General features: G+C 41.4%; 1 protein-coding gene and 1 long non-coding RNA gene across 2 annotated transcripts in view; both read left to right on the top strand.

The window, feature by feature from the left end:
- The window catches only part of LOC310645094, a 296214-nt gene that overhangs the window by 169225 nt on the left and 111780 nt on the right, over positions 1 to 15209 (top strand). The window lies entirely within an intron of this gene.
- The window catches only part of LOC310644900 (ATP-binding cassette sub-family C member 12-like), a gene marked incomplete at both ends in the record, with an annotated part of 41816 nt that overhangs the window by 1154 nt on the left and 25453 nt on the right, over positions 1 to 15209 (top strand). The window contains 11 exons of the mRNA XM_083370233.1: positions 422 to 577; positions 1554 to 1701; positions 3091 to 3324; positions 4433 to 4606; positions 6249 to 6396; positions 6608 to 6756; positions 7808 to 7915; positions 8656 to 8928; positions 9500 to 9571; positions 10519 to 10643; positions 13802 to 13878. Of these exons, the coding sequence (XP_083226359.1) occupies positions 422 to 577; positions 1554 to 1701; positions 3091 to 3324; positions 4433 to 4606; positions 6249 to 6396; positions 6608 to 6756; positions 7808 to 7915; positions 8656 to 8928; positions 9500 to 9571; positions 10519 to 10643; positions 13802 to 13878 (1664 nt within the window). The remainder of the gene's footprint in view (positions 1 to 421; positions 578 to 1553; positions 1702 to 3090; positions 3325 to 4432; positions 4607 to 6248; positions 6397 to 6607; positions 6757 to 7807; positions 7916 to 8655; positions 8929 to 9499; positions 9572 to 10518; positions 10644 to 13801; positions 13879 to 15209) is intronic.

Raw genomic sequence — 15209 nt, 5'->3', positions numbered from 1 at the left:
CCAGCTTTCCATTCCACGCACAGAGGCAGCCCGGTTTTACACTTATCGTGGAAGTTAAACGATTGGCGAGCAGCGGAGAAAGAACTTGTTGAGAAATAAAAGCCGGAGTGAATTAAAAACGGGCCTCGCCCGTTTCCACCGCTGAAAAGGCACAAACAGGCAGGCTGACTTCCTGGAGACAGCTATTCAATACCCAGTGAAAAGATTAGAGGAGTCTTGCTCAAAGGCCGCAGCTGTCAGAGATGAGGAAAAGGTCTCGGCCGATGAACAAGTGCCAATCAAGGAGGAGGAGGAGGAGGAGGAGGAGGAGGGGGACCGAACGGGCAACGGTCCAAGGCAGAAGGCAGCTTTGGATGCCTGTAACATCTTCCCCTTTTTCCCCAACTGCGGATTCCCTCTTTTCTCTCTGACCCTGTTACAGGTCTTCCAAGAATCCCGTGGACAATGCTGGACTTTTCTCATTTGCTACCTATTCTTGGTATTCCGATATAATGCTCCAAGGATACCGGCACAAAATCAATATAGCTACTTTGCCTCCTCTCTCCTACTACGACAGCGCCGAGCCGAATGCCAAAAGGTACGGCTGTTGTGATGCAGTTACTATTTCAAAATCCCGCTCGGCCCACCCACCCACCCACCCACCCCTAACTTCCTGGAGAACAGGAGGTGGCCCTCCTTTGCATTCACTGGACTTCGAAGCTAACAAACCTTAATAGGCAGTGGCTTGTAAGAAAACAACAGGGCTGCTCCTTCCCTAAAAGAAGAAGGAAAACAGGGCTGTGGGCCAAGCGAGACCCTGTAATTTCTACATGATTACTGGTTGCAGCTGGAAAGTGATCGTCCTGATGTAAGTCTTCTTGGCAGACATTCTTTGGGGAAGGTGTGCATTAAGAAGAGATTGGACAACCCTTTGTCTGAAATGGTGTAGGGCAGGGGTGTCAAACTCAATTTCATTGAGGGCCGCATCAGCATTGCGGTTGCCCTCGGGGGGCCAGGTGGGTATGGCCAGGGTGGGCGTGGCCTACTGGGTGGGCGTGGCTCTACATCATTCGCATCAAGGGTGCCTATGGGGGCCCAGGCAGGAGTGGGACAGATCTGAGGGTCTCTGGCAGAAGGAGGGTCTCTGGGCCAGGGCCAAGGCAGTGGGGGCTGTTCCCTCACTGTTTCCAGGATGGCTTCGCGGGCCGCATGAAACCACTTCGTGGGCCGGATCTGGGCCCCCGGGCCTTGTGTTTGACATGTCTGGTGTAGGGTTTTCCTGCCTGACTAGAAGACCTCCAAGGTCCCTTCCAACTCTTGTTATTCACTGCAAAGTGTAAGACCAGTGAAATAAGCAGTGGAGTAAAAACAACAACAACAACCAACTTTCAGATAAGGCATTGGCAAAGCCTTGACTGATGCTTAACTAATTCTAAGCTCGAATGTCTGCTTAAAGCAAGATACCCCATTATAACCTCTGTAATAATTAATTGACACCAGCGATTTTCACAAGCGTGGGCATTAAAAGAAATATGTAACGTGAGTCGTTTGCTTTTTTTTTCCTTTTTTTACAGATTTCGACTCCTTTGGGAAGCTGAGGTTGCCAAAGTCGGACTTGAGAAAGCTTCTTTAGGCAAAGTGTTCTTTCAATTTCAAAGGACAAGGATTTTCATGGACATAATTGCTAATATTTTTTATGCCATTTTTGGTGTTTTGGGGCCAGTGAGTAACCTGGAAGTACATGTTGAGAGCTGACATGGATAACCTTTCACCATATTTGAATGGAGAATTTAGTGGGCTGATTTCTCAAAAAATTTTCCAAGGGAAGGAGTACATTTCAAACCCTTGCTGGAGGCAGAACGTTTGATAAATCCACCCCTCAGTCAAAAGGCCACCCTGGAGTGGTTTCTGATCTCTTTCTTTGGGATTGAAAGAATATGTAGGAAGCCAGAGAGGGCGGAATGGGGCAACTTGGGAGGGCCAACCCACCACGGCCAACTTGCCATGCCAACTTGGTGTGACCAACTCCCAATGGGTCAATTCAACAATTCAATTTAAGTATTTAAAATAATTTAAAAATCATTTTAATTTTTGTCATTCGCATTTCATGTTGTCCCTCCTTTTCCAGCCTTGCTTTAATGATTCTATTCCACCATTTCTTCGACAGTAGTGTAACTCTTGTCCTGCAGCAAGTTGTCCCATGGTGAATTGGCCATGGAGAGTTGTCTCACAGCGAGTTGGCTGTGGTAAGTTGGTCGTGGTGAGCTGGCCACACCAGCTTGGCCATAGACCTAGCTTCCCAGTTGCTTTGTCTCAGAGAGAGAGGGAGAGAGAGGAGAAAGTTCTCTCTAAGCAGAGAGAGAAAGAGAGAGAAAGAAGAGAAGAGAAAGAGGAGAGAAGAGAGAGGGGAGAGAGAGAGAAGAGAGAGAGGGGGAGAGAGAGAGAGAGACTTCAGTTTTAAGACACTCATTGCAATTGGCATCTGCTTTGAAAGAAAATTCAAAAGCAAATTCTCTTTCATCAAATAGAATGAGAATCAATAGACAAACCACTGGAGAATGTCTCTGCCTACTGCTATTGCATTTATAAACCAATTTTAACAAAAGAGATCTTATTTCTGTGAAACACCCATACCACCTGCAAAAGATCCCAGTTTCATTCTTTGGTGCAAATGTGATCTTTTCTTAGGCTAAGAATCACATCAATCTTGGCATCACCATCCTCATGAGTGATCTAGAACCACAGCTTGAGCTTCTGATTTTCATAACAATGACACCAACACTGCTAAAACACTTCTTCTCCAAATGCTCTGAATTGTAGAACAACACTCAAAAGAAATCTGCCCCCAAATGAGAATTTATGTTGCAAATAATCCTAGACTAGACGATTCAATAGTCTGAAGACTTATTTCTTCAGAGTGATTCTTGGCAGAGTGATTGCTACACCCCTGCTGCCTGGGAAACCTGCCAGTTTTTTTGCACAGATTTTAAACTGGGGAGGGGAGAGAAAAATAAATAGGCAGTATTGAATAATATCAACCACTAAAAAATATACCAACAATACACATTTTCCAAAAAAAAATATGTTTATGTTTTTGTTTGTTTTTGGCAGACCTTGATCTTCCATAACATCCTCCAGTACAATGACAAAGATTCAAAGGACTTGGTGGAGGGTGTGGGCCTCTGCATGGCCCTTTTTTTCACTGAATTTTCAAAAGTTGTGTTGTGGTCGTTGACATGGGCTATCAACTATCGCACTGCTGTCAGGGTAAAAGTTGCTGTGACAACAGTTGCTTTTGAGAACCTGCTAGCTTGTAAGTCCTTGAAACACGCATCTTTAGGCAAAGTAAGTCTTTACGATCGCGTCCTCATCTGATTTCCTATAAATATTTAATTTACAAAAATGTATTCGGTGTTTGCTTTTCTGCAAGAGACTTTGTGAGCTTCTGATTAATGGCTGGAGCCAACAATGATTGCTAATCCTGATACAATACGGTATCTTTAGAATCTAATATAAGAAATAACAGCTAAAGAGGACAAGGCAATGGCCTTCATGTCCTTTTTTACAGCTTCCCAACTTCTTCTTGGTCATCTTGGTCTGATGGGTTTGGGGTTTGGATTTGGTTTTAACATTGTTTTAATTATTGTATTATATTGGGCATAATTATTTAATCTTTTTTAACTTTTGTATGTATATTTTGATATTTATTGCCCTGTACACCGCCCTGAGTCCTTCGGGAGAAGGGTGGTATAAAAATTTAATAAATAATAAATAATAATAATAATTGTGCAGAACTAAAAATGATGGACTAGAAAGCCCTTTGTTGTGATCCTCCAGGACTCTTAACGTTCTCATAATATCTCCATTTTGATATTAAGCTAGGAGAACTTCTCTAAGTAGCCACATATGTGCATAAATACTGCAAGCTCACAGAGAAGGACAAGATAAAACCTGCATCTAACTGTTTAGTACTTGGACTTTCATGTCCCCTTTGACATGTTAACAATACCTGTAGCCCACCATTGCTTCATGTTTATAGTAGAACAAACCAAATCCAGGTTACTAATTGAATTATTCCAATTGAATAATTCCTGCCTGAGCAGGGGTTTGGACTAGAAGACCTCCAAGGTCCCTTCAAACTCTGTTATTAAATTCTATTCTATTCTATTCTACAGTATTCTATTCTATTCTATTCTATTCTATTCTATTCTATTCTATTCTATTCTATTCTATTCTATTCTATTCTATTCTATTCTATTCTATTCTATTCTATTCTACCCTACCCTACCCTACCCTACCCTATCCTATCCTATCCTATCCTGTTGTCTTTAGGGTTGACATCCTCGAGGTATGAATTTGGCCATCCTGATCCTGACATTAACACTGATTGACTGTGATTTGGAAAGCTTTCAATGCAAGATCATTTCTGACCAGTTTCTTCATTGTCTTTCAGTTGATTAATTTCTTAGCCAATGATGGTTTTCGGATATTCGAAGCTGCCTTGTTTGGCCCGATGCCCATGACCGCGCCCCTTTTGATCGTTGTTTGCACCATCTATTCTTGTGCCCTCCTTGGTCCGACGGCTCTCATAGGAACATTCATTTATGCCACATTTATACTATTACAGGTGAAACCTTTTCCTTTTCTAATATATATACATACATATATATGTCTTCTACTGTTCTCTCTCCATATTACTAAAATAACAATCCACTTCCTCCCACTTTAAGGAAGTTGTTGGTGGCAACTTGATGTGCAAAGTGGAGTGAGTAGAGAGGACATTCTAGTCTGTTTCCACGCATTTTGGTTTTAATGGTTTTGCTTCCTTGCAGAGATCTGGAGCCCCATTTCCATCTATCCTGTGTGCCATCGTTCACTCCCTAGAGACTAAAATGGACAATGTGATTTTTTAAAAAATTCCATTTATATCCCGTCCTTCTCCGAAGACTCAGGGCGGCTTACAAGCTTAGCAGTAGCCTTCATTCTATGTATATGCCTGCTTATTAGGGCTTTCACACACACCCCCAAGCGGCATTATTACAAAGTCATCTTAATTGCCCCCAACACTCTGGGTCCTCATTTTACCTACCTCGGAAGGATGGAAGGCTGAGTCAACCTTGAGCCTGGTGGGACTCGAACCTGCACTAATTGCAGGCAGCTGGTGTTACTTAAGGAGGCATTAGCCCACTGCTCCACCAAGGCTCTTTGAGCGGGCCCCGAACAAGGAGTATATATCGGAGGTGGTGACCCTTTGAGAGCTGTATGCAATGAAATTTCATTTTGATGTATGCCGATTGGTGTACATTCAAAGTGACAATAAAGTTATCATCATCATCTTGCAGCTTTCTTTCAACTGGGATTTTACTAAAACTCTGGGACTTCTGCAAATTTTATAGACCAAATCCGTTGATGCTGCTCTATACATCAGCCATGCTAGTGTGAATATTTAAGCAACAATACAGATATCCCTCAGCTTACAACAGTTCATTTTTGTTGTTGTTAGCTGTGAAGTCGTGTCCGACTCATCGCGACCCTATGGACAACATTCCTCCAGGCCTTCCTGTCTTCCACCATCTTCTGGAGTCCATTTAAGCTCACGCCTACTGCTTCAGTGACTCCATCCAGCCACTTCATTCTCTGTCGTCCCCTTCTTCTATTGCCCTCGATCTTTCCCAGCATTAGGCTCTTCTCCAGTGAGTCCTTCCTTCTCATTAGGTGGCCAAAGTATTTGAGTTTCAGCTTCAGGATCTGGCCTTCTAAAGAGCAGTCAGGATTGATCTCCTTTAGTGGCAGTTCAAAGTTACTGAACTTTGAAACTGAAAAAAGTAACGTATGACCATTTTTCACGACCTTTGCAGCTTCCCCACGCTCACATGGTCAAAATTCAGATGCTGGGCAAACTAGGTTCATATTTATGACCGTTGCTGTCTCCCAAGCTTGTGTGATTTCCCTTTTGTGACCTTCTGACAAGCGGGGGAAGCCAGATTCACTTAACAACCAGGTTACATATCAACTGCAGTGATTCACTTAGTAACCGAGGCAAGGCAAGTCATAAAATGGGGCAAAACTCACTTAACCAATGTCTCACTTAACAACAGAAATTTTGGGCTCCATTGTGGTCGTAAGTTGAGGACTACCTGTTCTCGCAGCCTAAATCTGAACAACAGAAGGGATAGCTATGGTTATGAAGACTGCTTAGTCTTCTGGCATGGGTTTAGCGGTCAGCCGTGTGTGAAATCTCTTGATTGCATTTTCCCCCTTCCTTGCAGATGTTGATGGCCAAATTAATTTCTGTTTTTCGAAGACGCTCTGTTGTGGTGACTGACAGACGTGTGCAAATCATGAATGAGATTTTGACGTCCATTAAGCTAATCAAAATGTATGCCTGGGAAAAATCATTTGCAAACATTATCACAGGTACCTGGAGTGGGGAGGCGACTGCCGTAGTTCCTCCATCTTTCAGTGGAATGCTTTAACTAGCTCATTCTCACCCCAATTTACGATTCACCTTTTATTGAAGGTGTACAGGGTATAATTTGCAAAATTATAGACCATTGTCTAGAAAGATATGTGATTTATCACTTTGCTCCACGTCATTACAGGAGGATGTCTTTTATACCTTTTGCAGGCATCAGGGAAACAGAAAGAAAAATACTGGAAAAGGCGGGATACCTCCAAAGCGTGAACTCTGCATTGACGCCAGTCGTTTCCACTCTAACCATAGTTATGCTGTTTTGCTTCCATACCCTGTTAAAGCGCGAACTATCAGCGGCTGTTGTAAGATGACACTTTTGTTTTCTTAGTTGTTCCATTGTCTTTATGATAGCCATCGGTTCCTCACCAAGACGATACCAAAATGTCAGATCAACTCTCCTAGGCTGCATTAACAGAGGGATAGAATCAAGATCACGTGAAGTGTTAGTACCGCTTTACAATGCCTTAGTAAGACACCTGCAACCAATATCATAATGTTGGTATGCACTAGCCATAAGAGCTGAGAAGTTCAAAATATTAGCATAGTGATGTATAGAATGGGATGGAATGGAGTGGAGTGGAGTGGAATGGAATAATAGAATAGAATAGAATAGAATAGAATAGAATAGAATAGAATAGAATAGAATAGAATAGAATAGAATAGAATAGAATAGAATAGAATAGAATAGAATAGAATAATGGAATGGAATGGAATGGAATGGAATAGAATTGGAAGGGACCCTGGAAAGAGTGCAGAGAGCAATGATGATTAAAAGACTTAAAAGACTTAAAAGATGATTAAAAGGTTAAAACATATGAAGAACAGTTGCAGGAACTGGATACGTCTACAACCATTGTAGAATCCTTGTGGTCACGTGATCAGAATTCAGGCACTTGGCAACTGGCTCATATTTATGATGGTTGCAGTGTCCCGGGGTCCCATGATCCCCTTCTGTGACCTTCTGAGGAGCAAAGTCAATAGGGAAGCCACCTTCCCTTAACAAGCATATTACTCAATTAACAACTGGAGTGACAAGAAAAGTCACAAAATGGAGCAAAGCTCAGCTAACAACTGTCTTGCTTAGCTAATTTGGGCCCCGGTTGTGGTTGTGAGTCAAGGACGATCTGTAATATCTTACTAAGTTTTTGCAAATTCCTGCTGACTTCTGAAAAGTTGGCAATACGGAGAGTCCAACCTGTTTAGCCGCACCAAGTTGGGGGTCATCTGTGATCCCAAATTAGGAAAGAGAAACTTGGGGATTGAAAGTTAGGAACTCTTAAGAGTCTTGACTCCCCTGGATGTATCCCCCTCCCACTTGATACTAAGAATCCTTTAATTCCATCTCTTTTGCAGGCCTTCAGTGTGATTTCAGTGTTTAATTCCATGAGGTTTTCAATTGCCATTTTGCCATTTTCAGTGAAATCCGTGGCAGAAGCCAATGTTGCCTTAAAAAGGCTGAAGGTAAAAAAAAATAGTGGGATTTTTTTTTGGGGGGGGGGGGAAACTATTACAGATATTTTTGGATATTTAAGCAAGTTCACAAAAAAGAACGCCCTGTGTTAGTTACAGAATACACTGGATTCTTCTGTTAGATCAGGGGTGTCAAACTCAATTTCATTGACGGCCGCATCAGCATTGCGGTTGCCCTCAAGGGGCCGGGTGGGTAGGGCCAGGGTGGGCGTGGCCTGCTGGGTGGGTGTGGCTAGAGTGCATATGGCCTACTGGGTGGGCGTGGCCAGCTCTCCATCGTTCGCATCAAGGGTGCCTATGGGGGCCTGGGCAGGAGTGGGACAGATCTGAGGGTCTCTGGCAGGAGGAGGGTCTCTGGGCCGGGGCCAAGGCAGTGGGGGCCGTTCCCTCACTGTTCCCAGGATGGCTTCGCGGGCCACATGAAACCACTTTGCGGGCCGGATCTGGCCCCCGGGCCTTGTGTTTGACATGTCTGTGTTAGATCAATTGTCCCTTAATCTCTTCTTCTTCTTCAGTTCAGAACTGAAGAAGCTTCTTGGATGAGAAGTGAAACCTTTTCCAAGAGAACAAAAACAAGAATGTCCAGTTGGAAAAAAAGCACCTTTGGGACAACCATGACCTGGACGATGGAGAATCTCCATAGACGGAACACCCAAGATTTGCAAGATTACGTTAAATGTTTCCATCAGGGATACATTGATGTAGCTTAGAACTTGTTTCTTCTCTTGTAGAAAATCCTCACCATGAAAACGCCTTCTGCGTATGTGACAACCTTGCAGGGCTCCGTAAATGCGGTGGTGCTGAAAGACGTCACCATAGCTTGGGAAAGCGTTTCCGGTGACCCCCACACCAAAACTGTTAAAAAAAGACATCTGACTGGGAAAAGGGTCCGCAAATCCCAGCCCAGGACCGACCCAGTCATTTCTGACTCGCAGATATCACTTGTTGACAGGGATATTGACATCAGCTTTGTCCTGCAGAATATAAGTTTTACAGTAGAGAAAGTAAGTACAGAGGAACAATAATATTTAAACCAAAATCAACCTGGTGATAATTTACGCGAAGATGTTAAGATTTGGTCTGGATATAAACTGCCACAGTTCCATAATATAGCCTGCCTTCCATAGAAGACCTGTATATTATGTGGGTCAGAAGGAGGGGGCTGAGAAATTTATCTACAGACGCCCCTCACATCCTGGACATATTTTTTTTTTCAACTTCTCCCTTCGCTATAAGGCATTGCATGCCAACACAACTAGACACAAAGACAGTTTTTTCCCCCTAATTCCCACAGTACTATCTTATGTCTATTTACCCTTGTTGTATGGCTGTATCATCATCATCATCATCATCATCATCATCATTATTATTCCCATTTTCTCTACTACCCTATCTTATTGGTATCATTATTATTATTATTACTCTGTTGTTTTGCAAGTACATGGACAGCTTCTGCACCAGAGACAAATTCCTTGTGTGTCAAATCACACTTGGCCAAATAAAGTATTCTAATTCTAAAGTATTCTAATTCTACTGCCGTGTGTAAATTATACTCAAAAAATTTTTCCTTCCCAGAGGAAAGTTTTGGGGATTTGCGGCAATGTGGGAAGCGGAAAGACTTCAATCCTCAAAGCAGTATTAGGACAGGTATGTAAATGCCTATCTACGTTTTTCTCAGTTCATCTCTAATGTAATATTTTACGATATTTTACAATAACATGGCTCTTTTCCTTGACTATGCTATGCTGATCAAGTCAAAACTTCAGTATTGTGTGGTGGCCAAAGGCAGACCCACAGTACGTGAACTATACATCACTCTACTAATATGTTGAACTTCTCAGCTCTTATGGCTAGTGCACACCAACATTATGGTGTTGGTTGCAGGTGTTTTACTATTTGTTTAAACCAGGGGTCTTCAGACTTGGCAACGTTAAGACTTGTGGACTTCAACTCCCAGAATTCCTCAGCCAGCCAGGAAGGAGATCTGAAAATTTATGCATTTGCTCTCTAAATCTGTATACAAATTGCATTTCGGTGCATTAAAAAGTCCAGGATGGAGCCTTGAGCCATTTAGAAAAATGGCTACTCCAATGGATAGTCAATGTTCAGGTTGCATATAAATCTAACAGGTCCTGATCAGACAGTATTTGGAAAGATCAGGTTCCATAAGATGTAGAAAAGTTTGCAGAATTAAACTTTTATTTAATTGTGAACTGTGGGAGGGAATTGCGCTGCACAGGCTAAATCAAGAGGCAGACAATTCAGTCTGTCCAATTATTCTTAGCGTATGAGGCACAATGAAATCTTTCCCTAGTCGTAATACAAAAGCTAGAATAAGAGCAAAGAAATAATCACTTCCACTTCATTACAATAAGGCCCAAATTTGGAGACTAGAATTGATGTCTCCTTTGGCCCAGATGGGAGGGCTGGTTTTGGTATGCAGATCCTTCCCTAACGTTTCATTATTTTCAAGTTCTCCATTAGAAGCAAAATAGGTATCTAAGAACTGTGATTTATGATGCACGGATTAACAGAGATCAGGAAAAGCCACTGAGGCAGATTTGGCATCCAACTATTCCTTCTACCCACTTCAGATGTATCTGTATCGTGGGAAGGTCGTTGTGAATGGCACTTTGGCATACGTGTCACAGCAAGCGTGGATATTTCACGGAAGTGTCAGGGATAATATACTGTTTGGAGAAGACTATGATGAACAAAGGTAACTAGAAAGATTTCCCCTGTCCAGTCATGTCCGAGTCTAGCAGTGCTCATCTCCTTTACTTAACCGAGGGAGTTAGCATTATCCGAAGATTTTTCCATGGTCATGTGGCCAGCATGACTATATGCTGAAGGCGCACAGAACGCTGTAACCTTTCCACCAGAGTGGTACCTATTTATCTACTCGCATCTGTATGTTTTTGAACTGCTAAGTTGGCAGGAACTGAGGCAAGTAACGGGGGCTCACTCCATCGTGCTGAGCTCAGGTCTTGGACCTGGGCTATCTAGCTGACAAGCTGAGCATCTTTTAACTGCTGAGCCATCGTGCAAAGATAACTATAAACCTAAGTAATAAAAGAGATTAAGATTGGAGCGTTCTCGATCTTTCAGAATTATCACACTGCCTTTGCTGATCCTTGGCTCTGCTCTTTTTTCTTTTCTTTTTTTTAAAGGAATCCAGTCTTTAATCCTTTTATTTTTAGCTATATAAAGGAAAGGGCAAGCATTGTATTTGATTAAATGCTAGGGTGTTATACTGTTAAATAACTGTTATCAGATGTGTTTATGGAAACACCTACGTATTTCTCTTGACATATTTATATAAGAAATGCCCTGGGGACAGAAAATGGAAGTAATAAAATAAAATTTTCAAAACTGTAACTCAGAAAAAAGCACATTAAACTAAACCATGACTGCTCGATTTGAGATGAAACTGTGGCATAAAATGTCGGCTACCTTAAAGGTTTTCAGATTCTAACATTGCCAGAGGACTTCCACAGGCAAGGTGTCACAAATGAAAGACTGTGTCTTTCTGAGCCATCTTACCTGAGTGAGTGATGGGAACTGAAGTGAAGCTTCAGAAGTTGACCTGAATGTGTGAAGAAGTTCATTTGAGGATGGAGAACAATTTGCATCAGGCCTTCTCTGTTTGTAGTCTGGTCCTTCCAAAAGCCTATAGCAAAATAATGTGGCACCTAAAAGGTCCTAGTTCAGTTACTTCATCTCCTGGAAGGGCTGGAAGAATCTATTGTGAACCAACACAAACAGTTGTGGATGATCTGACTGAATGATGTAGCTTAATGCAAGCAATGCAAGGGTGAGATCAAAGAGTGAAATTATCCCTTAAGCTTCATAGAACTAATCTGCCTGTTGCAAGAGAAGGCAAGCAGTCTGGGGAGATTCCTGTATTATAGGCAGGATATAATAAAGTAGTAAACTTGAATTCTACATGTGTGGATCTGGTTGCTTCTGCCTGTATTTTTAACACAAAGTGACAAAACAAATTAATTTAAATGGATTTAATTGAAATGTACTTGAAATTTTAGTAAGAGTGAGGTAATTAAGTACAGTTAACCTTAATACCCCCCCCCTATTTAATGTTCTTTTTACACACGTCCAAACTTACAATTTGCTAGACCATTTTAGAAGGTCTTTGAGGGCTTCACCCAAGGATTCTGAGGGCCACAGGCAGGTCAAGGACCTCAGCTGAGCAACCTACATTAGAATAATCAAGATAAGAAATGCCTTAGCTTCTCATTTTCAAATAAGAGTTTATGTATTCCCCTCAGCAAGTTCTTTGCTTTTAATGAAACCAAGGAAGCTGTTCCTTTCTTATTAGTTTTCTAAATATTATACCCGACCGGTGTACTCAGCTGTGAGAGTAAATGGTTGCTAAATATCACTTCTGTCATTTCCTCAAGTTATATTGAAGTGGATCAAAAAGAAGAAAAGAAAAGAAAAGAAAAGGCAGGAAGGAAAGCTTAGCAGGAACAAACAAACAAGCAAACGCATCTCCCAAGAACTCATTTTCAACACATCTTCAAAATGGCCCCAGGGAATATTACTAGCATGTCACGAGCCATTAGATGCTGCGGGGAGGCATTAAGCTTTGCTGAAATGGTATGAAATAGAAAAAGAACCTTCAGTTCAAATATGACATAGAATATCTAAGGGTAAAATAATTGACAAGACCCAGTTATTTGAGCGTCTTCTTAGTCTGAGTCATTTCCATCTCAGCTGGTTATTGTAGGAGCTCTACAACTTGGAAAAAAAATAGTGAAGAGATGTTGTCTAAGGAACAGACAGATAAGAGGAAGCACAGCCCCCAGCTGCATAATGGGTGGAACAGGAGGTCTACGAGGTATCCTTAATGCTACCTCAGTACCTGTCTTTAATTGGTTCCAAGAGGCTTGATAAGTACCAGAAACGAGTACCAAACCATTTTTTCACGTAAGGAATAATGTAAATAAACGTAATGTGTTCCTAAACCAAGGCCAATGCACATTTTAAGGCAATATACAGTATATAAAAAGATAAGGTTGTATATCATTATTTTACATGAGAAACAAACCTAAAAATTAATACATACTTAGATTAAATAAAATAAATAAAATAAAATACCTGTACTGATGAGAAAAAAATACACAAAAATACACAAAATGACCACAGAAGATAAGACTGCACAGGGCAAGAGTTATCACATGACTAATATGGCACCCTAACCCTAACCTAGGGGTCCCCAATCTTTTGGGCACCAGGGACCGTTTCTGTGGAGAGAGGTTTTTCCGCAGACCGGAGGGTGCGTGGTTTTGTGTGCTGCTTGCATCCCACAGATGGCGCTTTGCTTGTTTGTGCAGACTGGTTGCTGGCATGCTGCAGCCCAGTACCGGTCCATGGACCGGGAGTTGGGGACCCCTGCCCTATTTCAACTGGAAAGGGCAGCAAATCATGAGGCAACCAACATCAATGAGTTCTAGCTTGTGTGTTGGGTACCAAACAAACAACGAATACCAGGACAAAATTTTCATGTCAAAATACATTGAGTACCAAATTTGAGGAGTTTCAAAGCAGTTGAGTACCAAGGTACCTCTGTAGCAGACTATAAAGTTCATGGTGGGGAAAATTGTACTTTCAAACTTGCAAAAGTCTATTAATGCAGCTTTACGATAAAATAGAATGAGGTTATTTGGTCATGTTTCCTGTCTGGTCTAGTTGCTAAGGCTGACATTGAGTCAAGGTTGGAGAGCCAGCAATACTCAACACTGAAGGAGTCTTCTCCAATAATAATCCCAGTAATGCTACAAGGCTCATTTACAGAGATATGAAAGAAATTTTCTAAGAATCACAGCTTGCAACTCAGTTCAGTTTTAATATTTTTAGGTATAATCATATCATCAACATTTGCAGTCTCAAGACAGATATGGAGCGTTTATCCCATGGAGATATGACTGAAGTAAGTATAATGTGTGTTTATTTAATTTAAGGATGCTAAATTAAACTGCCAACTTACTGCTGTTTATTCTATGTATTTATATCTCATCTCATGGAAACATAGCTGGAGATCTCCCCAGATTTTATATATGTGATAACTCAGTAAAGAATGATTGACCTCAAATCACCTACTGAGTTTCTTGGTTAATTGGTTAATCAATGACAGCATTAGATTTGCTTTCACAGGAAAGAAAATACATTATTGGGCCTGTAGCCAATTGGCCAAACTAGCCTTAGATATTCTTCCTAGTATAAAGGGTACAAAATCCCAACTATAATGTTAATTCATGTTAAACACCTTCAGATTTGTGAAACAGTGATACAAATGGGTTTTCTGTACTTTGTAAAGACGAGTTAGGGGTGACATGATTTTGATTTCAGGCTTGCTACAGATTTAGACTTAGTTTCAGAATATACTAAGCCATTATTGGCTTACTCAGGGCTTGTTGGATAAGCCACACTATGTTGTGCACAAGCTACTAAGCCACAGAGCATGGCTTAATAGCAGTGCTTTTTTTGTAAAAGAAAAAGGTGCCGGAACTCACATAATGTTATACAACCCGCCTTGCCTACCCTACAAGATTCCATCCAAAAAAGGTGCCAGAACTCCGTTCTGGACGTTCTATGACAAAAAAAGTCCTGACTAATACACCCCTGGCTTCAAATAACACAATAGGCTAAGTAAACTGGGATTGGATCCAATTTGTTGTGGGAATTCATTTACTATCGGCCTGTAAATAACAGATAGGCCAAGATGTTAAACCATTCATGTTTAGTTTTGATTTAATTTGATTTTAATTTAGTTTTGATATGTTTCATAAACTCAGCATTTGCCGTAACATGTTGAGCCTAAATTGGGCCACAGTGCATTTTTATCTCTAAAGGATTTGTGGATCTGAAGGAGAGAGAAAAAACAACAACCTTGCTTTACATATTCCTATTTTATTATCTGAGCAATTTGCTGTATTGTCCTGGAAATGACTAGAATACAAGCAAGTCTGAGCTCCGGAAAGGGGGAGGGGGAATCTATTCTAACAAGGTTTGGCAGTTTGTCCCTCCAAGCTATCTTGTCAGTTTACATTTTCATTCTAGGCATCCTGGCTTTCAACATGATCAAGCTTGGGACTCATGGTTTTGAAGTAGCTTTGCTCTGGCTACCCTACTCAACATCTGTGGATGTTGTGAAAATGGCATTACGGCCTCACTGGAATTCATATAGCTGCTGTTGATTTCTGAGTTTCTGACACACTCGTAGACTCCCAGGAGAAAAATCTTGAACATATCTTTTAGGAATTTC

The sequence above is a fragment of the Vipera ursinii genome (genome assembly GCF_947247035.1).
Source record: "Vipera ursinii genome assembly, chromosome: 10".
NCBI lineage: Eukaryota > Metazoa > Chordata > Lepidosauria > Squamata > Viperidae > Vipera > Vipera ursinii.
This window is presented reverse-complemented; position numbering and strand designations above follow the sequence as displayed.